This window comes from Cheilinus undulatus, linkage group 3 (genome assembly GCF_018320785.1).
Source record: "Cheilinus undulatus linkage group 3, ASM1832078v1, whole genome shotgun sequence".
Lineage (NCBI taxonomy): Eukaryota > Metazoa > Chordata > Actinopteri > Labriformes > Labridae > Cheilinus > Cheilinus undulatus.
Genome location: NC_054867.1, coordinates 39,441,884 through 39,468,112, shown reverse-complemented (window position 1 = coordinate 39,468,112; position 26,229 = coordinate 39,441,884). Strand labels below are relative to the sequence as shown.

The window sequence follows — 26,229 nt, the reverse complement described above, 5'->3', positions numbered from 1 at the left end:
TCCACAGCTCCCACTATTTTCCTGCAGGTTTAAACATGTAACGTAAGGGGTAACAGGCATATAATTGTTTTATTTCTGGTGGCACAGGTCTGTATATGTGCATTACCCAGAGATACTCCATTTTTCTATTTTAATTAAAAGTACATTATTTAGAAGCATGTCTAATGTTGACTGTGTATCTATAACTATATATGGCTCTAAAGATCCTGTGGAAATCTGCCCGGCAACTGTAACATTTAAAATTGAATGGACGCACAGAAAACATAAGCCTTTTAGTCCTACAAATTCTTGCATTCAGGAAAGATGCACTCTGGGATTGAGGAGAAAGCTAGCTAGCAAAACTGCAGACTTTAGGGGTGTCAAACTGTATACTTCTGTTAGTACTCTATATTAACGCACACTTAAATAGTACAGAGCACAAATAACAGCAGGTTACCGTCTCAAATCTCGCACTGATGCTAACAGTAAGTAACGACAGTTTGTCTGCCGGTCTTCTTCTGCGTCTTTTTAACAGCTATTTTTACTCACTGTTAGATTTATGTGACATTTACTTAATGTTTACAATATTCTCTTAAAGAAAAAGAACGCATTTTGCCTTTAATGCCCTTTGATTGAAACCTGCTGCTGTTGCTACTAACACATTAGCTGGCTAGCGGATGCTAACGCTACCGGATGCCAACGCTAGCTAGTGCGCTAGCATGCTAACAGTACAATATCTGTACACTCATTTTGTAAACAAGATCAGTGCCAGACAATCGCCTTGGGTGCTAAAACACCCTCAGTGTCAACTAGTCTATGTCGCAGGTCCCAATTTAACTTTTGAAACCAATGCCATCAATGCAACTTCTCCCCTGTAGCCTACATATTTTTCATATTTCCCCTTTATTTTCCTTGAATATAGGAAAATGTTAAGAGCAGAGAGCTATTTATAAGTATTTCGGATACTACCAAGAGAAACTGAAGTCAACTGTTACAGGCTAGCAATAATAAAAAACAGAGGTTGTGAGAACTGCCAGTGCAAAAAAAGCGTTGTAACCATCAGGCCGCCAGTTGATGATCAGTGCTGTAAAGCTTCATGAAAAAAATTCTGATGAAAAGTAAGATTTTTTTTGTCAAGGAGACTAAAACAAGACAAAAATGTAATCTAGTTTTTGTCAGACATTAAAAATCCATGATATGAGAGAGCACATGCTGTTAGGTAGGTTTCTTCTTCCAGCTGTAGAGGCAGGAATACCAGGGTGCATAGAACACAGGCATGATTTGCACCAGGTTCAGGCAAAGATAAATTAAAACTGATACATACTACTCAGAAGTTTGTCAAATGCAAACATAACTCAAAAAGCTTCTGTATTTTACTTTCCATACACTTAAGCTCCAGATACTCATTAACCATAACAGCCAGTTTTACCATCATTGCAAACATACCAGAATCTTTTATTTTTGACATACAGGCTCCATAAGAAAGGCATGTGTAATCAGATATGACAGAGAAGTCTTCATTACACAGTGCACATGTGAGTGCCACTCTGGATTATTTTGTTGTTGTTGTTGTTTATCACATTAAATTCCTTAAAAATGACATTCACTTAAGCAGTAGGGTTGATATAAGCCAGTAATGTTTTTAACATCCTCTTAAGGTTAAGATACGGGGATGTGTTACACTACAAGTTATGGAAGGTATTCAAACAAGCAGGCTAGAATGATTCTGTACAAAATTAAGCCTCTCATTGAAGGGCAGCCGTTTGTGCTTCCTGGTTTAAAAATACATGATGTCATTATTTCCATGCTAAAGCTCTGTTGTCATGCACCAGGACTCCACTGGGCTGCTGTCCAATCCTTTAAACCCTGCCTGAGATGTTTGAGATTTGGCAAAGAGACACACATTCAAAGACTGCCCTGACCTTTTGTCTTTAATACCCAGATTTTCTAAAGTAGGGGCGCCATGTTTTTTTATTCCCTGATATTTCCGCCATTTAAGGTTTCCCAGTTAGAGCAGTTTTTAAACTTAAAAGAACAAGGTGGATTCCTTCTCCACAAATAAATAAAAGGTCAGTTTAATATCCGCTATGATAAACTCTTGTATATTAGAATTTTTAGCTATATGAACCTCTTATTCACCACACTCACATTCAGACGCATACACCGGCCAACATGTTACATGATCAGCTTCATATTAACTAGTGCAAATAACCAGCAAAGCGTCTTTATGATCTTAAGACAACACAACCACTGCAGACGGCTAATAGAGAGAGCCCTGCGTCACTCCTTCTCCGTATAGTCCTTTTGGTCCAGTGTTTGAGGGAGAACTCATAGTGAGGACTCGTTAGCCAACTGATGGGCATCTCATGTGTCACTTGCTCCATCAATCCCACAGCTCGATTCTCCGGCTGAAATTAGGGGAATGTAGAGTTCATGTCTTTAAAAAACTTTGGTGAGATGTCCTTTATCTCCCTCTTTTTCATTTTACATTCAAACAGATGATATTACTGCAACCACTTTGGCACTGGTACCTGTGGATTAAAAATAATTGTAAGTATGTTGGAAAGCATAAAAAGAGCTACATCATTTGTTGATAAACCCATGTTACCAACCTTCTTGAGTTGTTTAATGTTGCTACCTCTGATCGAGGCAAGCAGTTGGTCCCTTGAGTTCTGACTACCGCCCGGACTTTTCCCATCCAGCTTCCTCTGCGACACTGGCGTCAACGAGTTCCTCAGGGAGTCTACATCCAGCATGGGAGGCGGTGGAGGTGGGGGTCCACCTCCAGGAGGAGGTGGAGGTGGTGGTGGACCTCCAGCACCTTTTTTCGGCATCAGCTTTGGCGATGGCATGGGTGAAGGTATGGGTGAAGGCTTGGGAGAAGCTTTTGGTGAGTTTCTCAGAGATCCTCCGCCACTGCCTGTCTTTGGTACGTCCAGTGCTCCACCTTTCTTCTCCCCATTGGCCTGGGCCTGTTTCTGCTCCTGTAAGCGCTTCTGCCTCTGCCGGTCCATGTTTCGACTCAGGATGTTCGTCGAAGTCATCCTAGGACCGGCTAACTCAAAGTGGTAGCCCAGTTTGAGGAGGGTGGTGTTCTCCTTCAGGATCTTGACCATCTCCATCTCAGTTTTCCCGCCACAGATGTGTCGCTGATTTTGAAAGCGAAGCTCTGTCAGTGTGGAGTTGTACTGCAGTGACTGAATCAGAGCCAGGATGCCCTTGCCGGTGAGGTGGTTGGAGTCGACGTTGATGCTAGTGATTGTTTTGTTTTTGCGTAGGGTTCCTGCAATGGCGTCTGCTACATGGTCATCTGCACGACAATTAGCCAGAGCAAACTCTTTAACATGGGTGTTCTTTTGCAAAGCTACAGCAAACTCAATAAGCGTCTTCGTCTTGATGACCTCCGAGTTGTTCACGTTGAGTTCAGTGAGGGAGGGGTCGTCACTTCGAACCTGCTCCATCAGCTCATCGAACATGCTGGAGTCTTCGTCCTCCTCCTCTTCAGGCTTGCTGTTTGGGCTGTTTTTAGCAACACAGTTGCCAACTTTTCCTGCTTCTGCTACTTTCTTAGCCTTTCCTTTACCATCCTCTTTGTCATTCTTCTCTAACTTCTCTTTCTCTTTCACATGGTCACTGTGGTTAACAAGCTCCTCTCGATCTGTTCTTTTCTCTGCTTTATCATTCTTCACCTGCACTTCATCTTTCTCAGATGGCTGTCTTTGGAGTTTGACATCAGGCTTGCTTTTCTCATCAGCCTTTTTCTCCTCTGTCTTAGCCTTCCTCTCTTCTGACTTGCCCTCTGGACCTGGGGTTTCTTGCACTTTGCTCTGCTTCTCCACCATCTTGGAAACAAGTCCCTGTGTCCTGACAGTCTCTGATTTTCTCTCCTTTTCCTTGCCAGCATCCTTTTCTTGTTTTTCTCGCAGCTTTGAGATAATATCCTTGGTTTTGCTGTCATCTTTTCTCCTGCAGTCTTCTTTCCTGTCCTTCTCTTTGCTGTCATCCTTCTTTTCCTGCAACTTAGAGATCATATCCTTAGTTTTGCTCCCTGCGCTCTCTCTGTTTTCTCTCCTATCTCTTACCCTATTGTCCTCTAGTTTCTCTTTGGTCTCCTCTTTTGCATCGCCATCCTTGCTGTCCAGCTTCCTGTATCTCCCTGAAAGTCGACTTCTCTCCTCTGTTGGACTTTCAAGACCTCTGCGGCTTCTCTCTTCCACCTTTGCATCTTTATCACTTGAGACACTAGATTGTTTTCGCAACCCTACGTTCACGTCATCTTTCCCCTCTTGGCTCAGGCCCATTTTCCTCAAGTATTCCTGCTTACGGCTCTCTTTCTTTGGCTCCTGCAAAAGAAAGAATACGAGGAGCATGAGGTGGAAAATTGTAGAATTCCAATGAAAAATCATTGTACGCAGGTTTTTAAAACTGCAGTGTCCTGAACTGAACAAACTAGGGCTGCAAGAAGCACTGAAGGGCTCTCGCACCCCAGCACATGTTGGGTGTGTCACAACCACAAAAGTGTGGGAATTATGGGTGTAAGCAACCTGTGCTGTGTGCTGCAGCAGAGCACAGAAAGCATGTCCATCCTCCTAGGACTATTATTTATCATGTAAAATGAGAAAACAAGGGAACAGTATATGTTAGGGATGCTTCTGCTTTCTTACAGTGTGGAAGGGCAGACCCTAATCATGTGAGATTTAATGCAAATAGGAAGTTTCAAACTTTTAGCAAAATAGAAATGGTCCAATTGTGTCACTTTCTATTGGCAGTAGGGGTGCTATAGACCTTGATCCTACATGTGAAATTTGAAGGCAGTCAGATGTTTGGTATGAGAGTTGCACATACTTCCTGTCAAACTGGCAAGATACTAAAATGCTCACCATCGCCAGTGAGACGTCCTTCAATGAAACATGTCTGTGTTGTGGCCAGTTATTGAGGCCTTTCTTTCAAAATCAGAGCTCAATAGGTTAAGCAGGAGAATGGAGATGTGACCCATTTGTGTTACTTCCTGTTGCCGGTTCTGGCACAATGGTTAGATGTTTGCACACAAGTGTGTTCAGTATGATACTGTTGTCTTGCAAGAAGAGCAGATGATCACAGAATATTGTTTACTAAAGTTCAGATTGATTAAAGTCATTTGGCACCTTAGAAATGCCTTATTTTGAAACTGAGATAAAGCTGGTCAACTTGCTGTTGGGATTTGAGCATGGCTCTACAAGATTTTATTGTAGGTCTTATGATGACCCATATGCAGAACAGAAATCACAAGCCTACTCTGAATGGTGTATGGGGGCTGGATATTTAAAGGCAAAATTTTGAAAAATCAGAAGTGGATATGTAAAATTTCCAGAAGAAGGCGCTGTGGCAAATTAAAGAAATTGATGTATGAATGTATTCAGGATCAGTGTGTAATCATCTCTGTGAAGTTTGGTGATGATTGATTTAAGTACTAAAAGGTTTTATGACATTACTGGTGTATTTTCACTGCATAAAATATACAAAAAAAATAGTTTAGTCTGGGTTCCGGTCAAGGCCCCACCCTATGGTGAAGACACAGTCTGCACAACTTCAGATCTTCAGGTTGTCTAGTATGAGCAAAAAAATTGTAGATTCAATCAGATAAATCCTTCAGACTAGTTCTTGTGAACCGCCCCAAAACGCCTAAATCTGAAGTGTTTGTCGTGTGTTTCCTGTACATTTTAGAGGATGGCCCAAGGAGAAAAGTCCCCTATCTCCCTTTTGGGGCCTCTGTGTGGCCCCTGCTTGATGGTGTTGCACAATACCACCAAAATAGTAAAATATCCAAAGGGCCCCATTTTCATTAAAGTTTTTTTTTTTTTTTTTTTTTGTTAAAGCCCCAAATTCTTCTGAAGGAAAAACAACAGATACAATAGAGTCCTCGGTCAGTGCTCGAGCCCTAACAAAATGCAAACCTAAGCCGTCTTCTTCAGTGACTTGAAGTCTTTAAAATTACATAATTCTACTAACTTGTATAGTAATTTTCATAATGCACTCATGTGGAGTGCGATATAACATCTAACCAACTGAATACCGATGCAAATGCCATGCTGCTTCCCTGTCAAACAGCTCCACATCCATCTGCTCAGAGTAAACACATAGCTACACCCTCCCTGTCACCATCGGCATGTGTGTTTACAGTCAGCAACTGATTTTTTTTATATTGCAGGATGGATACATTTGCACTGAGTTGCTTTTGTAAAGTGTTTGATTTGTGAGTCTCCATCTGTTTTGCTGAGCGAGGCCTCGGCCCTGGCAGATGCATCCTTAAAAGGCAGTGAGCGTAGGAGCAATCAACCAAAGAATTCCATCAGGCTGGGATTAAGAAGCTCCACAGGGCCGCCGCTCCACTCAAGTGTCTCTCATTTAAACACAGTCTCTGCTCTCCCAGAGACTCTGACAGCCACTCTTTTCTTGCATTTCACAGAAGGAAATGAAATTGTACTTTTGCTTTTTAAGGCTATTTCTTTACTTGTGAAGAGATAATTAAAAATTTGATATGGATGGTAAAACTTTGTTTTTCCATCTCTACACTTTTTATGAGCTCTGGAGCCAATGTGGTCCAGTTCGTGGTTTGCCTCAAGCAAAATGAAAAGTTATCATTTGAATACTCCTGCTACAGTGGATATTAAATGATGTTGGGATCAAATCAACCAATCTGGCGGTTATATTAACCAAAATCTGCTCAAATACAAATGGACTTAAAAAACACTGGGACTTTAAAGCTACTTTAGCATGCTTTAATCCTGAAGGGTGTGTCCCTTTAGTAAAAATCCAACACAAAAAGTCACTATAAATGATTAGAATCATGTTCTTCACAAACCTCAAAAGACTGTTCTCTCTGACTGAGCCTCTTTTTAGGATCCCCTTTGTTATTGCTCACAGGAGTCTGGTTCTCCCCTTGGACGACATTCTTCCCATCCTCTGGTTTAAGATCTGGCACCTCTATCATATCCTGGAGCTCCTCCACCTCCTCTGGGGACAGGGTTGACAGCAGGTTGTCCAGGTCAGGGTCCTCGCTGACCTGACGGCCCATGCGGGTCAGGCCTCTCACCTTTCTCCTGGACATGGTTGCTTTATGAGACTCTTAGGTAGATGGCTGATTTTTTTTCTCCACAGAGGCGTCAATGATTGTAGAAGAGTTTTTCTGTTGGCTTTGAGTCTTCTGTGAATCTTTCCTATGATGAGAAGTTGGACATTGCATAGGTCAAAGCTGGAGTCCTGCTGTCCCGTCGCGTCCCGCTCACCAAAAAGCCACCAGAGACATCAATCCTGCTGCAAAGAGGCTGGACTCACAGTCCCGCAGCGAGGGGGTACCAGTGATGGACTACAAGAGCCTCGCATCATCAAAGTGGACTGTGAGGCTGGGACATTCTTTGAAATCCTCTGAAAGTGCATGTCCATATTTAGTTCAGGGTACACACTCCTTTAAAGGTAATGGGAAGGGCTGAAGTTTACAAAGATGCAGAGCAGAGTTACACAGACTTCCTATTACACAATCCATGTTTAGATTAAGACAAGCTCCTATTATTTATGTGTGGAGGTTTTCTTTCTTATATTTATGTTTGAATTATGAAAAAAGACAAAAATGCACAGAATAGAATAGAATACAATAGAATGCTTTAGGGCAATAACTTCATCCTTACTTTAATAGAAAATACATGTTTTAATGCATTTCCACTCATGGTGTATATGCACCCAGATATACAGCAGATTTTATAATAGTGTCCTTTCTAACCTTTCAATATATCAATACATCTTTTTATAAGGACTCATGAGTTAAGAAAAAAAGGATTAGATGTTTGATGACAGTAAAAATAATCAGTTATACCAAAAATGACTAACTCTTATATTGTTAGGAGATCAATGTGGACATCTAGTGGTCAAAATTATGTTTACATGTACAAATTGATGAGAATTATGCCTCTTTTTGGAGATCTGGATCATTTGGCTTAGTTATAAGAGCTCCATCTGTTCCCCAATTGCTCTTTTCTTACAACAGCCAGACCTGTTGAATCAAGAAATCCCTCAAACATAACCTGTTCGACAAAGTGAGTAGGCTCAAAAACAATCTCATTATGCTGCGATCTAAAGAAATTCAAGAACACCTGAGAAACAAAGTCACTGACATCTATTAGTCTGGAAACGGTAACAAAACCATTTCTAAGGCTTTGGGACTCCAGGGAACCACTCATCCAGGAGGTCACAGAAGTACCCAGAACAACATCTAAAGACCTGCAAGCCTCACTTGACTCAGTTATGGTCAGTGTTCATAATTCAACAATGAGAAGGGGACCAGGCCAAAATGACATCCATGGGAGAGTTTTGGGAAAATATTCTGTAGACTGATGGGACAAAAGCTGAACTATTTGGAAGGTGTGTTTCCTGTTATACCTGGCATAAAACAAAAACAGGATTTAATAAATAGAACATCATGCCAGCAGTCAAACATAGTGATGGTAGTTTGATGGTCTGTGGCTGCTTTGCTGCTTCAGGACCTGGACAGGTTGCCGTAACTGATGGGACCATGAATTCTGCTCTCTACAACAAAATCCTGAAGAGAATGTCCGGCCATAAGTCTATGACCTAATGCTCAAGCACATTTGGGGGAAACACATCAGCAAGTCCACCTATGAATGGGTTAAAAAAACAAAGATTTTGAAGCGGAGTCAAAGTCCAGAGGTAAATCCAAATGGGATGCTATGGCATTTAATTTTAATCATGCTCAAAAATACCCAGTGTAGCTGAATTAAAACAATACCCCAGAGAAGAGTTAGCCAAAATTCCTCCACAGTGATGTGAAAGACTCATTGTAAGTTATCACAAATGACTCCTTGCAGTTGTTGCTGCCAAGTGTGGTACAACCAGTTATTAGATTTGGGGGCAGTTTAGATAGCTTTTTTCCCATAATAAATGAAAATCAGCATTTAAAACTGCATTTTGTAATTACTTGTGATTGACCCAAAACATTTTAGTGTGACCAATGTGCAAAAAAATAATAAAAAAGAAATCAGGCATGGTGAAAATACTTTTCACAGCAGTGCATATAACAGTATAATTCCTAGAATATTCACTAATTTATTTGATGTTTAAGAGTTTTCCACAGACAAATGATACTTGGGTGGGCCACTTAGGTATGTTTAAAACCCCCCCCCCCCCCCCCCGTATATTTTTTGACCATTTTTTCCTTAAAAATTCATGTATGATGTGGCATAAAGTCTGTTTTCCTGTCATAAATACATTTTGGTTGTTTTTCTCAAGCTTTTAACTTAAATACTCTCTTTTCAAAGCTGATTTTCCAATAACAAGTTAATTCCTTGAGAAAATGACCAAAAATGACATGGCTAAATGAATACATGATTGTAGTCTTTTTAGGTCTTTGTTTTGTCCTGGCTCTTGTTTAATCATGTGTGTTTTTTCCATTTAAGTTTGAAACATTTTTCATGAAATAAATTTGAGAGTTTGAAGTTTTTTGGTAATTTGGGTCTCTATTCTCATTGAGGATGTCATGGTGGGTCCTGAGGTTACACCCGTTGAGAACCACTGCTCTAGGATGATGGTTTCAATACATTATCACATCAACAATAAGCATTTCCACATACCGCTCACCTGCAATAATTTTAAAGACATTTTAAAGGTGAGTGATGTTACTTGAACATCTTTATAAAAATACTGCTGATGAAGACTGTCACCCAAGTATTATATTATTCTGTAGGAAACACTGTGGTATAAAACATAAAATTATGTTATAACAGGGCAATGGGTGTGCCAGGGGTATGGGGAAAAGATTATCCTTTGGTCGGTCTTGTATTAAATCACATTAAGAAAGGGGGAAAGAATAAAAAGCTGGCTTGTTCAGTTGTCTTGCCAACAGTACATCACCACTAACATTCCTTTTTTTATATTTCTTGGAAACAAAAAGACAGCAGACAGTTTTGCTTTACATTCCAAAGTTAAATTTTATGTCAATAGAAATAAAAATTTTTCACCCACTTTATATTACAGTGTCATACCATCCATATGACGACAGATAAAACAGCCATATCTACCACGTTATTTTGCCAGCTGATGTCAGTTTCATTGAACACACTCATGGAGTTTAGAAGCACAAATAAACAGAAACATCACTGAACATGTTAAACTACATATGAAAGCATCTTACAAAGTAAAGTCCTGTGTTCTCTGTGCTTTACAAAGGCTCAAAAAATCTGTACACATGGACCTCGCCATTAGAAATAATTTAATCTGTAAAATGCCTACAACAAATGTTAAATTATTCATTGTATGGTTGATCAATTAGATAACATACAGCAGTAAGGCTCAAGAAAATTATTTTACAATTCTTCCCTGATCAGAATAATAAGAATATTGAATTTCAGTTTTCGTCTTGTTAGTTTTCAAATTTGAGATTAATTACACCTGAAAAAAATAACCAATATATCACCTGTAAGCTGCCTTCTTACTTTAAAACACATGCGTCAGTTGCTAGGTTTATACTTCATGCACTTGAGAAGGGGCTATTACAGATTTAAGGCTCTGACCCAACTAGAGCACAAACCTGTTCCTGATTATTGTAGATTTTAAAGAGTATTAAAACAGTTTTGGAAATGTACACCTAGGCTTTCTGCTTTCTAGCAAAGTAGCTAGAAGAGAATATTGGTGTTGCTTCTGAAGATACATGAAGCTAGCTGGCAGTTGGAGCTACAGCTAGTTAGCTTGGTCAGGACTGAAAACAGGGTGAACAGGTGACCTGGGCACTTTTAATTGATTTAGAGAGGATAAATGCTGGACTATCCCTGGTGTTTCTACTCATTGACAAGCTACGGCTTATGGTGGTGGCAACTCAGGTCAGTTAAGATCCAATAGGACAGCCATTTCACCAGGGGTCTAAAGCAACTAATTACATTTACTAAAACTGCTGTAATTTGGTAGTTTTTTCTGTACTTGTAGTTTTTTGAGTTTATTTTAAAATCAGTACTTTTACCTCTACTTAACTAGGTTTTAACCAGAGTAACTGTACTTCTTCCATCTCTGTATACTACACAGTAGCACAATGCAAGAGAAGGACTCCAGAACAGCTGTTGTACACAGCAGAAACTAGAGTTAAATCTGAGTGAAAATATCCACTGAGTTTAAATTAGAGTTCACTTGGCTTGTTCTTGACAAAGGAGACCCACCGTGCCACCAGTTTTCAAGAGTTATTGCAGCTCTGTCATACTGTAAAATATTTAACACCTAAAAAGTAGAGAGTAACTAAATGTAGTGTGGGCCAACATAGATACTTTTAAAGCCTTGAATTTAACTATATCAGTAAAATCCAAACTGTCAATGTTGCTGTGTATTTTATTTATTATAGAGGTGTGACTCTACCTGAAAAAAAAAATTGGAGATCTATTTTCTTGTTGATCTTGCCAATAAGGAAATATCTTATTTTTGTGTAAAGCTACTCAGTACTGAGTAGATTTATAGACCAGTATTTTTACGGGAGGTAATTAATCAGAGTAACAGAACTTTCACTTGAGTACAACAGCTGTGTACTTTTTCTACCTCTGTATTTCACGTAGATTTTATATACAGGTAGAAAAAAAGGGATATAAATCTAAATTGTGACTTTTACTGATACCTTACACTGGAATCAGGCAGGCAGTTCCCCTGTTTACTTTCCATCACTGCTCTGCTAAACTAAGCTAACTGGTGTTGCAGTTTAACAAGTGCCATCGTCAACTGGAGGTGACTCCTCACGGATACTACTTTTCTTAGTTTTTTACTTCTTTTCATGTCAAAAAAATTATCAAATATGTATTTTGAGAAAAAAAAACAAAAGAAAGGGGTATTCTCCACATATGTTGCAGCTATGACAACAGATGCAATCACCTCTGAGTCGCCAGTTAAACCGAAACACCTCCATCTAACAGCTAGCTAGCTTAGCTTCATATTGCTCCAATGAGATGAAGGGAATCTGTCAGTTTAACGGTATAGATTTTTTTTTTTGTTGTTGTTGTTTTTTGTTTTGTTTTTTTTTTGGCTTGGAGCTTCTTCAGAAGCTGAGAACAAATTCACAGTAAGAGGTACCCTTCATTGTAAATACATTAATAAACACCTTATGAATGATAGCAAAATGCTAAAAGATCATATCGTAAGTTACAATAACAATACTTTAAAATAACTTCTGTTATAATTTCATAAATTATGCAGCCCAAAAAGAAAACAGATTTACAAATATGTATTTAAACAGTTAATCTCTTCTCCATCCCTTGGTTAATTATTGTAAGGCGGGATATTTCATTTTAATCAAAAGCTTGACCTGCAGCTCCCATGACCTGATATGTTACAACAAATAAACACTTAACATGAATTTCACTGTAAAACATCCTACCTGGCATTACTGAATCAATATAAAACATGTGTGTTATTCATTTAGAACCAGAAAAGAATCATGGGAGGACAGATAACTTTGACTGGGAGTAGCATGCTGACACTGAGATGTTACATTACAATGGTGCAGCTAATATACTATCATGAAGTAAAGCAGTCAGGTCAGACATCGAAAAAGGAGACACAAAATTGAAACAAACAGGCGACTAAGAATTAGGGATTACTCTGAAATCCATCAGGGTCTTCTGAGAATATTTAAGACAGTATTACAAAAACTGTAAATACAAAGTTAAAGACAAATATTTGAAAACGTGGAAATGATCTGGAATGTAGTCTCCGGCAGTTATTTAAATTTAAAAACTGAGGAATTAAGTATTTTCCCTTCAGTGAATAAAGGGAAAGTGCATTGATAATTTTGTAAATCCCTTCAGAAGACCCTCTTTTTGTTTGGTGTTTGTCTTTAAGTAACACCCTGTCATTGAGGTGTGTGTCGGAGCAGCACAGAATCCAAACACCAGCTGGATACCTCCTCTCTTCGGGGACACATAGTTGTGGTGCCCTCAGTGAGAAAGACAGGGAGCAATCAGGCATCAGGTTGTAGAACAAAATTTCACACAATTACTCCAGTGAAGTAGGACAACATAGTAAATAAACAAAGCAAGCAAACAAAAAACCCTTAAAGTGCCTTCTGTTCTCCTTCATGGGTAAACCACTGCTAGTCGAGCTGTAGCGGTTATTTTAGTGCGTGTTTGAGAGAGCATTGCTGCCTTCTTTATTTGAAACAGTCATTTCCCTCAGGTGATGTTCTTCCTTACTCTGTGTTTGTAGACCAGACCATCAATGACCAGGATACTGAGGTGGAGAGTAAGGTGGAGGGGCTGAAAATTAAAAAAAAAAAAAAAACAGAGACACAAAATTAAAACTAAAATCTAATATTGAACGATGAATACGTTAAAGGTTCTGTAATATCAAGGTAACTTTTTCCTGCCTTTCTAACATCTCATCACAATAGAGCTTACAGTCATCTGATGTTTATCTTCCTCCATATTTGTTTTTCTTCTGAAGCCACTTTCAATCATGCAAGTTTTTGTGAGATCTTGTGTCTGTGGAATCGCCACTTTGAAACTGTAAAAGGCATGAGTGTGGTTTTGCACCTGGATAGATTGTTTAGTGTGTGGGTTTGGAGGATTGTAATGTTAAAAAATTCAGTTTAAACTGTCCTCATTTCTGTGGTCTGCCATGTTTCTAAACTCGAAAGATCCAAAGATTCTGCACCAATATGTCTAACTGCATTCTGAATAAATAAGTACGTAAATAAATTTAAAAAATTAACAACAAGCCTCTCAGGCTGGGATGTCATCTCCAGACAATTCTAAGTCTGACACTCTGCTCTGGTAGGGAAAAACGTACTGAAAAAGTACCTATGCCAGCAGAGTTACTCCTAGAATGCCTGAGACTTGGGCCAAAGGGTCTGACCAACAAACAAACAAACATTTCTATCACTAGAAGTAGGAATGAAGATTGTTCATCCTATTGATACTGATACCCTTCTCGGTACTCCTTACCAATCTTACTATGGATACTTTTCTATGGTTTGTTGGAAAGACAAAATGATGACAATAAATTTACAACAGAACTGGTCTAAGCTGAGTAAAACCTGAGTTAAAATGTTATGATTCAGTCTGCTATATCTAATCAAGTCAGCACCTTTCATACATAAAAACACGCAGCCCAAAGTGCTTCACAAAGAACAGACAGCAAAATCAATAAAAGCAGAAACGAGCAACAAGACAATTCAAAACAACATCAAAATGAAAAAATATATATATATCCAGACATAAAAACATTCCCCACCTTCTTAACTTAATTCTTTGAAGTTTCTTGTCAATCTTTTTATGTGACATTTTGAACACATCATGAAAATATAGAATACATTCCTCATAAAATGACATTACATCACAGAGTCTGTGTAATGGTAGCAGTATCGATGAGCTACATTGTTCATTGATTTTCAGGTATTTGAAAAATACACAACAGGGTCTTTATGGTTTCGATCCCCATCACTGACTAGAAGAAAATAAAAAGGTATCATTTTTCTCTACTATAATGTACGCATTAGCAATCATTGTAATTCAATTGGAATATGCCCCTGGAAGCATGGAAAATATTGAAAAAGTCACCAGATTTTATGTGAATTTGCCTTATTACCATAAAATCCATAATACAATAATAATATATAGGGAAAAAGGTCAAAACCATCCTCCTGCATGATGATTTCCATTTCACTCAGCTAAGTCCACAACATGCAGTTTCTGTGCAGCGGAGTTGCTCTTTTTGTACCATGTGTTTTTACTGTATGGACTTGCACATCTACTAGCTACAGTGCGGTAGTTGAGCTCTCAGTAACCGATGACTTGTTCTGCCTTCATCTACCTGTCTCTTGTTGTCCTTACTGAAGAGTGTTTCCAGTCAAACCAGCACTCCATGGGAATGATGACTTTAACTGTATACTTTCTGCTTCCCTTAAATGCACGATAATGAGCTAACAAAGAAGAAAAGCAGTTAAAAAGTGGCACCAAATCCCACTGGTCTGGTCTGTGTCACCATGCATTCCAGCATGTGCTGAGTTTGTAAAAAGCAGAGAAAAGTGCGAATTTTCAATCATTGTTAGGTCTCATGCAGAATAATGGCAGCTGCACACACTTGTGGTAATGATGTCCCATGTCTTGGCACTTCACACTGGTAAATAAGCTGCAGCCAACTTTTTGGATAAAAAATAGGTGTTAAAATCGCGGCTTATAAACGCCAGAATTTATGGCAATGTCACAATATGATGTAAAAATGCTGAAAGAAAGAGTATGTATGGAAAATATATTTTCCAGAGGATCTAAGAAAACATCTGCACCCTTGTTCTTGCCATTTGCAAGAGGTATTTCAAGACTGATTTTCAAAAGTCTTGCTTGCACAATTTGTATTTTCATACAGTGTATCTTTTTTTGGAATTGGCATTGTTTTATGTGCAAAACCCTGTTTTTAGGCTACATTTTAATGTCAGAGCAAATATGAACATCATACTGTTAATCAACAAAATATGGACTTACTCTCTTATGCTACACTTACCCTGGCTGTATGCAGGATCCATCATGTGTGGGGGATAAGGTCCATGGTGCATCATCGGGTACTGTGGGGGCATGCCAGGGTACTGGGGTGCCATTGGATAACCTGGATGTGGATAGTCAGAGGGTCCCAGTGGTTTACCATAAGCATCATACATGGGCTCCACTGGATAGCTGGCCATGGGGATCTGCTGGGCTGTGAATCAAGAAATGGAGACTGTTATTAAGACTAACTGTAACTGCTGATGTGTAAACAGGGATAAAAAAGAAGAGGGTCTCACTGTCATAAGGTGTCCGTCCCCTCTGTTGCCGTCTTTGGTAGAGGTAGCAGCAGGAGCACATGAAGCAGCAGACCATGGTGGCTATGATAGCCACAAACAGGAGGATGGAGGAGGCAATGCCAGCTAATGTGGTGGGGCTGAAAAAAGAGGAAGAATGGGATTTAAATTACAAAGACTACTTTCTTACTCTGATCCTCTATTGATGAATCCTCACTTTTTCCAAGTAAGTGTGGGTCACCAAAGGCTCAATAATACAATATTATCAAGATACTTTAATTGTGATACAATGTTAGTGAGATGGTTAAATAGTGTGCAAAATGCTGGTATTACAATAGCATATTGTACCTATTTCAACTGAGGACTATGCCCATAAACTCCTGTTACAGGGCACTGCACACCAAAACAACCCAACACAGAAATGTTTTTTTTCCCCCAGGTTACTACTCTGATGAACTCTTAACAGTACCAGAGTTACTCCGTCAACCACTCAGCAGTTAAAGATTGTGAGAAAATAGGTTAAGTTTTGCAGTCCTACATACATCCCATATTTTCTCATACTACACATACTTTAACCAGTGTTATCAGGAAGCAATTGTTTCTCTTTTGTAAAAGAAATAATTGAATTTGTATTTTAAATTATACTACAAAGGATCTATTCCTGGCATTTGTGTACACTACAATGCATTATAGTAGTATGTTGTATTATTTCCCCCCACACTCTACTGATATGGACTCACTCACAAGTGAATTTTATCAGAGCTGATTCGTGAGGAGAATCTTTTGATTCAAACTGTTCACCACACACTCACAGTGAAATAACAACAGAGTCAATAACACGCTGCCCTGCATCTCTCTGTTTTTCTACCAGATTCCATCACCTCGTAGTCTCAACAAAACCATCCGTTTCAGCTCAGCCCCCGCCACCCACAGATCTGATCTCCCATCGGGATTAATAAGCTGCAGGTTGTCTGCTCACTGCTAGATAGTGATGGATGCTTTCCAGGAACACTGCCGTGCTGCAGTCTCTCAGGTACACGCTTGCTTAGTTGTGCACTATCATGATCCCTCACAGGGGACTGTGGCATCAAACATCACTGAGAGCACAAATAGCTGATGAAATAGAACAAGTAATGAGAATGTATTACACTGCAGGGACCAAAGCAGGGTCATTAAGTCAATCGCAGCCAAATGAAGTCTGGCAGCAGGACAGTTCAACAGTATGAAGAATCGAACTTCAAGAGGAAATAGCCAGCAGAATGCAAGGTTACAGTGGACTGGAACTAGACAATATGACCAGACATATATATCTCACTGTGATATCTGCTTTGCTCTTTGCAGTAACAGTACCTCATTGCATTGTTAACAAGGATTACACATTTAAATGCATGCTCAGGTGCAACATGAGCAGTTGTTATGGCATGAAGTTCACTTTTGATTGCATAACAGTCCTTGAGATGTTTGAGATATTAATGAAGACTGTGTAGGTGGTTTAAACTCCAGAAAACAGATCTTTGGCATTGAAAATGCTTTTAGTAAAGCAAAATGTTTCAGAATTTAAATGTTGTCAGAGCTACAACTAAACATTTTTCATAGAGTTATACCATATCAAACATCTTTTGCAATACTTAAAAAAAATCTAATGTTCCAATATCCTATTTGACATCAGCTATTTATCGACCACTTACCAGTAATTTGTGATTCAGTTTTTTAGTTTAGCTTTCAGTCTATCAACCACTGAAATAATTTGGCAACATTTGGTCCAAATGTGTTTTTAAGCCAACAGACCAAAATACAAATATTATCAACAACAACAATCCTGTAAGAGGCTAAAACCTTAACATCTTTGGCATTTTTGTTGGACTCATAATTCAATTAACTAATTTTTAGCTTCACTATACATTTTTATTTTGTGTTTGATAGTTTAGGACTGCTCAATATTCTAAATAACTAACACAATTTAATCAATAACTATCAATGAGTCTACCTTGTATGGATGGATAGATGTGTCTTCTCTGATGGGTTGATTTGTTTTTGAGGAGTTTATACCAACAAGTGTCCTCCAGAATGCTTCAGTTCAGTATTTGTAGATGAAGGATATCTGATTGTGCAGTGATACTTTAATGTGAACACAACCACAGACTCTGGTGTCAAGTGGGTGAGTAAAGAAGTGATTAAACTAAAATTCTGCTCCTTCTGTCCTCACCTGAACTGGAAGAGCATGCAGCGTTTCTGCTCCCTCTCTGTGATCATCTTGAAGGCGTCCAGGCAGCAGTAGCGCCGGTGGCAGTTTCCACAGCAGAACGTGATGAGAGGGCAGTCAAAGCCATTGTGCCAGGTGCCGTTTTTATCCACATACCACAGACAGTCCTCGTTCCCACTGACTGCAAAACAAAGACATTACAAAGAGTTAGGCTGGATGGCACTAGAGGGAAGGTGGTGAGACAGAGTAAAGAAGAAAAAGAGGAGGCAAAGAGAGAATGGTTGGACTTGGTTTGTTCTCTAGAGAGATTCACTTTCCTCTTGAGGATATTTTTACAAACAAACTGTTGTTTCAGTTTTATCACACGTTTTTCAAGCTGAGAAAATTCTCAACTCTTCTCTTACAGATACGCCTTTGTTTTGCCTTGAGGAGGGAAAAAATATTTATTCTAAACAGGCGCTCACTTTACTATCTTTACATATTTCTCATTCCAGACCAAACACAGTCATAATACATTATTCAATAGTTCCCTGTGGCACAGGTTGAAAACAGATCAGGGCTTAGGTAAGGTACCCAAGAGATAGATAAGGGGGACTTGTGTATCTGAAACAAACAGGAGAGTATTTTCTAATTCTTGTAGCACAAGTAAATATGTTTTAAATCAAAAAGAGACATTGTTTTTCCACCAATCAAACATCATTCATAATGATTGTCTTTGTTGTCAAAGTCTTTTTTTGTTGAACCAAACGTCCAAAAGCCCAAAACTGAATGAACTATCGTGTTAGCAATAAAACTGTCACATTTGAAAACCTAGACCAACCAATATTTCACTTATCCTGAAAAAATACTGAAAAAAAATCTAAATTCAATCAATATAGGATTGTGCAAACTTGTATGATAAAGTTCTCAAAGAAAATGGTCACAACAGCCATTTCCCAGCCCACCCCAAAATGTTCTGAAGGCCATGGGAAAACTGTATCAAGTATCTGACAACACAATCTGCCTGGAAACTGTTTGTTACACAACAGACTTTTCCACAAGCCCTGCCTGTCCTCGCAGAACAAAAGAGTTTAGAGTCAATTAAACAAATGGAAAGACTATTAAGAGAGTTAAGCTAAGACGTTTATAGACTTGGGAAGTGGCTTTGACTAATTTTGGATGAAGATCTTTGAGAGCTGGCCATAAAAACATTTTGTCTTCCATTAGGTTTGTGTAGTATTTTGTCATCTACTGAGTAGTATTATTGTCCTGGAACTGCTCATAGACACGTGTGACAGTCTCTGACAAGCCTCTAAACTATGAAGAAAACAGAAGCTCCAGCTGCACTTGCAGTTTTAAGAACAACTTTATCAGGCAATTTTCCCTCATAAATTTATGACTTGATAAACTCTAAAATTCATTCTTTCATTTAAATTTGTTTTTCTCTTAAATTCCCGACTTCTTGGACATTTTTTCAGATCAAAAATTTCAACTTTAACTTAAAATTGTTTTGAGTTCCTTCTCATAAATGTATAAATCCTATAAACTTTATATTTTTTTATACATGTATAACTTTTCAAACTTCATATTTTTCTCAAAAAACAGTTATTGTAAAACTTTTTTTTCTTGTACAGTCACAACTTGTCAAACTCTTAATTTCAAAATTTTATATTAATCAGAACTTTAAAGCTATATGATCCTTTGTTGGATATTGAGTTGTTCACAGAACTACAAGTGTTACTGGAGCTTTTTGTTTCTTCGGGGCTTTTTCATCCTGTAGACACCAGAAAATAAGCATTTTGCAGTGGAACCAAAATAGCACACTTTTTGACTGATTAACTTTATAGCCTAGATTATCAGTAAAGTAAATTGCTGATAATCGGCCAAATGCCAAATATCGATCTCAGTATTATTCAGTCCACCCCTAGTTTTGAGGACTGAAATTTGTTAATTTGTTCACCCTTAACCTTAAATTTGTGTGTTTTAAGAACTAAGTTTTAGGTCATTTAAATACATTTCTGTATTATATTGTTATCAGTAACAATTAATTTGTGAATAAAGGAATACCAGATATTGATAAAAATCTGATACTGTGTATCCCTACAGAAAACCTTAGTTTTGTATTACAAGCCTCAAATGACCTAAAAGTTGATAGGTATCTGACTGACCCCAAGGAAAGTTTAGGGAGATTTACAAAGTCATACACACATAAATCAGGGGTTGGCAACTGACGTCCTGTTTGCCACATGTGGCTCCGTTTGTCACTTTATGCAGCTTTACCTGTGGCATCCCTCAAGGATCAGTTTTAGCTCCTCTTTTATTTTCCATTTACATGTTGCCACTCGGTAGCATTATAAAGAAACACAACGTCTCATCCCATTGCTTTGCTGATGATACACAAATATATCTCCCCCTGAAACCTCACAGCCCTCAGTCCCTACAACCACTACTCAACTGTTTCCAAGAAATCAATGATTGGATGGCACAACATTTCTTAAAACTTAATCAACAAAAAAAACGAAACAATTCTCTTTGGCCCCCCTGCCCTCACCACCCAAATTCAAAATCATCTTGGCCCTTTGTCAGCCTGTGTCAAACCCTCTGCCAAAAACCTGGGCGTGATTTTTGATTCTTCTTTTACCTTTGAAAAACAAATAAACTCGGTGGCGAGACGCTGTTTCTTTCAATTAAGAACCTTGGCCAAAGTAAAACTGTTTAAAAGTTTTAATGGCACTGAGAAAGTGATTCACACTGTTATTTCACCAAGATTAGATTACTGGAACTCACTGTACTTAAGAGTCAGCCAATCCCTTACAGTATGTCCAGAACGCTGCTGCCAGATTTTTAACAGGTACTAAAAAACGCGAACACATCTCCCCCGTACTCTCTTTCCTCCACTGGCTCCCTGTCCATTTTAGAATCCATTTTAAAATTGTATTGCTTGTTTTTAAATCACTCTATGGCTCGGCTCCTTCCTGTTTATTTGACCTTTCAACCCCCTACGCTCCAACACATTCACTCCGTTCTTCTGACCAGTCTCTCCTGGTCATCCCTCAGACTCTGAGAAAACTCAGAGGTGACCGGTCTTTTTCAGTTGCAGGCCCTCGTCTATGGAATCAACTGCCCCCTCTCACATTAGATCTGCCACCTCGCTATGTTCCTTCAAATCACAGCTAAAATCACATCTTTTTTCCTTGGCCTTTGACTTAATTAGATCGCTCCCTCATATCCCTTTTCTGTTAAACCAACACATTAACGTCTCTTCACTCTTTGTGTTTATTGTCTATTGTTCTTTGCTGTTGTGTAGCTTATATATTGTTATTTGTATCTTGCCTCTCTATGTGAAGCACTTTAGTCAGCTCGTGCTGTTTTTAAAAAATGTGCTATATAAATAAATTTGATTTGATTTGCAAATCAAAATATCAACAAATTGCAAACATGAGCAAAAAGAGGATAAACTCTGCCAGAAAAAAATGAATCATACAAATATTACTGTAATAATCTTTGATTCCTAGTATACGTTTAGTTCTTTGCATGAAATAACAGATATAGATGGATGTATTTATTTCTGTAAATTCATTAATATCCATGAAAGCATTTGTAAAAATTAGTAGGGATGCACGATATTGGATTTTTGCCGATATCCAATATGCTGATAATTACAGATTCATTTTAGCTGATACCGATACCAATATTTAAATATGCTTTTCAGACAAGAAATTTCAGTCCTTTTGGACACACTTTAAGGTTTGAGGATGACCAAGGAAACAAACTTTAGTCTTTAAAAACACTTCAAAGTTTAAAGAATGTGGATAAATAGTGAAAATGACCTCAACTGACATAGGTCTGTTGGTTCAGCCTAAAACCCGACTAATTTATTGGTATATATGGACAAAATTTACAGTCGATGTATGCTGAAATACACAGGCAAAACATCGGATGTAAAAGTATCGGCAGAAATTTTGATATCTGCCAATATCGATGTTTGCCTTTTTAAGCTACTATCTGCTGATACCAATTCCAGACTGATAATATCGTGCATCCCTAAAAAGTAGGGCTGTCAACAGATTCAATTTTTGAATCCCGTTTAATCACAGGATCTCTGTAGTTTATTGCCATTAATTACACTTTTTAGTTTCTTTTTATTGCATTCCAAAGCTCCACTGTTTTGGATTTATAACTGTTTTTATGTCATTTTGGATTTTTCTGTCTTCCAGTTTTAATAAAGACCTGTCTATATAGGTAGACCGAAGGTTTTCACCTGAGCGAAACCACAGATAAGGGACTTGTTATGTACTGAAAAGGAATGTGAACAGTAAAAAAAGATCATTGTTTGATAACACAAGGTTCAGGTGATTTTTGACTTGGCCACTGAGCTGTCTTTTAAATTCAAATGAGACCTAAAGGAGCAGTTAACATCACTGTGGATGCAGGGAAATCCTGCAGTGGCTTGGCCATGTTTCTGGAAAGCAAAATAAAGCATGCAGTTAATCGAGGAAAAAAATGAAAATACTTAAGGATTGTAGTTAATCGCGATTTATATTGACAAACTTAGTAAAAAAAAAAAAAAAAAGAGAAAAATTAAATTAGGTAACCATTAAATACTGTTCGCTGAATTAAATATAGCATTAGTTGGCTTGGATTTAGCTCTTTAAATTGCATAACTATTAACATCTGAGTTTATATTTGCTCCTTTTGTTTGTAATAATTGTACAAATCTGTCTCTCTGGCAGTAAGGCCTGTGCTGAAATATCACTTCATGGCACTATTCTTAATGACAGTACTTAGTAACTTATTTTGTGTGCATTCACTAAGCTAATTATTCTTTATAAAAGTAAATCACTTGGAATACCAAAAAGCTGGATGAATTTGGTCAACAATAAAAATGAAGCATCATTTGCTAATTTAACAGAGCTGAACTGTGTAAACTAATCGAGCAGTTTAGGGAAACTCGACGAATAACTGTGACGTATTTCTTGAAAACAGTGAAAAACAGACGTTTGACTGGAAACGTGCAGTTTGCTAGTCATTGGTCAGAAAACGTTACAAGTTGTGAAACTAGTTCACAGACGACTGAGCAAATGAAATCAGTGTTGTTGATGAGAGGTTTAGTAACGGTTTCCCAGGCCTACAGAAACACTGGGGTGACGGGCTCAGTCAGGAGGTATGAGATCATGCTAACTGCCGTGCTGTGCCGTGCTCTGAGGTTGCGGGACGATGCGGGTTCAGGCTGCTGGAAATCACAACGGTCACGCATGCAGACAACGGTTAGCTCGCGTCGCGCGGCCTGGATTTGCGAGCTCTAATCTTACCGTGAGAAGTGCAGAGGACGATGGTGAGCAGCGCCAAAGTCAGCGCGGAGAGGGACATGCCGCCCGCTGGAGAAATCATCCCCATCCTCAATTCAAATCAAGCAAGGCTGGTTTAAAGATGGGTGTGTTTTCATCGATGGCAATAAGCAAGAACAACCGCTCTAACGGTCGCTGTCAGCCATTATCCAGGTCGGGAGCAGCACAGGAGACGGGACGGCTGCGACGCTCGGTAATTTATCCGCTGAAATGACACATCGAGGCTGTGACGACGCTCAACTCGGACGACGACAGGTGGTGCCTTCACAGACAATCTGACTCTGTAGGAAAACGCGCACCAGTATCAATGGGCTGCGAGGTCGAAGTCCCACAAAGGGTGATATTGTAGTAACATATTACTCATTCACAGACAGAGCACTGGGTTTAGTCTCTTCTAATGTACAAAAGGAGTTTAGCGGTTGTACCATTTCTTAGTCCTAGTCAACCTAGTCAAAGGTAAAATAAAGGATTTACATAAACTTCATATTTACACAACATTTTTGTATACACTGACTCAAACATGTTTAAAACAGTCTATGTTAAAATCTGGCTAAAATGTTTAAAATGTCTCTCAAAGGGGTGTCATTGATTGAACTATTATATACAAACTTTTAAAGGTGTTCTTTTGTTTTCGGAAATAAAACAACTTTTACTCTGTATAACCCAAAAAATGCGATGTCACACCACAACAAGCAGGCCATTTCTACATAACTGACCATTTTTTATATACTTCTATGATTCCACCAAAATAAAACAAATAAAATGTTAATTTGTAAGAGTATTACAGTGATGTTGAATCACCTTTTAAGTAAATGACCTGTTTATTTTTTTCTATGGCTGTGGCCTGTTTTAAATTCCACATAACAAATCAACATCCACAAGGGAATATTATAGCAAACTTCCTACATTAGTATATTCAGTGGTATGAAGTTAAATTTGCAAAATTTAGATTATAATTGCTGTTATTATTCTCGTCAATTTAGAAATTACTTAAGGAAATTTCCCCTTAGCTTGAGAAAACAGTTTTGTTATCAGAAGAACAGAGATTAGAGTAGAAATCTTGAGAAAAGGTAATAAATATACTCATCATTATAGGGAAAATTAAAAAAAAATAAGCTGTATTAGTTCACTTTTGGCTTACGTCCATTGACTTTTTTCCTGTTTTTTTCCTCTTAGCGTACATACACGACCCACTGGAAAAAGCTTCGTGACCCACTTTTGGGTTCCGACCCACCAGATGAGAGGCGCTTTTATAAACCGTTCTCTTGCGACGTTTACATAGTAGAGGTATTTACGAGCTGCCCTGAACGCACCTTTGGAGGTCAGAGTACCCACCCCCCTTTCTCGGCTCCAATCCGCCCTGGTAAGGAGAGAAAGAACTGTCACAGCCTAGATGTTAGCAAACACTTGATGCAGAGCGGCTCCCCACGGTGACACAGAAATGAAGCAGCAACGGCAATAAAAATACGATAAAAATAAATAAATAAAAAGAAAGAAAGAAAAAAAAAAAAACAATAGAGGGCCACCACTGTCCAGACGCCAATTGGTTCAACTCTTAAGAAGAAGAAAAAAAAAAAACCTCCATAAAAAAGTTAGACAGTGTAAAATGTAATTAAAAAGAGAATGCAATGATCTGTGAATCTCATATCATTCAAAAAAAATATTCGCTGATTTTTTATTTGACAGCAGAGACACATCTTGAAAAAGTAGGAACAGGGCAAAAGGCTGGGAAAGTAACTTGTATACAAATGATAAACAGCTAGAAGAGCATTTAGCAACAAATGAGGTTAACTGGAAACAGGTCAGTAACATGACTGGGTATAAAAGGAGCATTTTAGAGAAGCAGAGTGTCTCAGGAGTAAAGATAGGGAGATGTTCACAAATTTGTAAAAATCATGGAACAATTTCAGAAAAATGTCCCTTAGCATAAAACTGTGAGGAATTTGAATATCATCATCTACAGTATATATCATCAAAAAATTCAGTAAATCTGGAGAAATCTCTGTGTGCCGAAAAGGCCGAATGTCAGTATTGGATGCTTGTGATTGTTGGGCCATGAGGCGGCAGTGCATTAAAAACAGACATGATTCTGTACTGGAAATCACTGCATGGGCTCAGGAACACTTCCAGAAATCATTATCAGTCAACACAGTTAATTGCGCCATCTACAAATTAAAGTTGAACCAGAAACACCATCATCTTCTCTGGGCCAAAGCTCAATTAAAATGGACTGGGTCAAAATAAAATGGACAACTGTTCTGTGGTCGGATTAAAAAAAAAATTCTTTTGGGAGACTGCAGATGCCATGTCCTGCAAACTAAAGAGGAGAGGAGAGGGATCGTCCAGCTTGTTGTCAGTGCACAGTGCAAAAGCCTGCATCTTTAATGGTATGGGGTTGTATTTATGTCTATGGCGTGAGCAGTTTACACATCTGGAAGGCACTATCAATGCTGAGAAGTACACTGAGGCTATAAAGCAACATATGCTCCCATCCAGACATCTCTGTCAAAGAATGCCTCAGTTACATCTGAAATTTTTGATGCTCTGTTGTGAAACAAATATGGGTATATGAGATTTGGACATCTTCACATTCTGTTTTTAGTTAAATTTTATAGAGCACCCCAACTTTTTTTTTTGAAATTGGGGTTGTATTTTATACACAATTTCATCATGACCAAAGGGTATAATAGGACTGCTATTTAAGATATTAATTCCAAACAACTGGAGGAACTAATGAATAAAACTTAATGAAAAACACCATCCCTCTCTGGACAATCTGCAGCTTGCCCTATGTTAATAAATTAAAAGACAGGCACAGCGGGTCAGTGGTTACCAAAGTGAGGTTGGGGGCCCTAAGAGTCATGGTTCTCATCTGGTGGGCTGTGGATGTGTGCTTTGGAATAAGAAAAACTCAATGATTGAAACCCAACATG

General features: G+C 38.5%; 2 protein-coding genes across 2 annotated transcripts; both read right to left on the bottom strand.

The window, feature by feature from the left end:
• Window positions 1-1,413: 1,413 nt before the first annotated feature.
• On the bottom strand, window positions 1,414-7,358 carry lmod1b (leiomodin 1b (smooth muscle)). Its single transcript, XM_041779971.1, has 3 exons — window positions 6,821-7,358; window positions 2,592-4,322; window positions 1,414-2,510 (listed from the first exon to the last, which is right to left on the bottom strand). The coding sequence occupies exons 1-3, from the start codon at window positions 7,064-7,066 to the stop codon at window positions 2,484-2,486; spliced, it is 2,004 nt and encodes a 667-aa protein (XP_041635905.1). The 5' UTR covers window positions 7,067-7,358; the 3' UTR covers window positions 1,414-2,483.
• Window positions 7,359-9,937: 2,579 nt separating this feature from the next.
• On the bottom strand, window positions 9,938-23,692 carry shisa4 (shisa family member 4). The gene is made up of 5 exons (XM_041783040.1): window positions 23,261-23,692; window positions 17,973-18,150; window positions 15,770-15,906; window positions 15,493-15,684; window positions 9,938-13,250 (listed from the first exon to the last, which is right to left on the bottom strand). Exons 1-5 carry the CDS (start codon window positions 23,343-23,345, stop codon window positions 13,210-13,212), a joined length of 633 nt encoding a protein of 210 aa, XP_041638974.1. The 5' UTR covers window positions 23,346-23,692; the 3' UTR covers window positions 9,938-13,209.
• Between the last annotated feature and the right edge of the window lie 2,537 nt (window positions 23,693-26,229).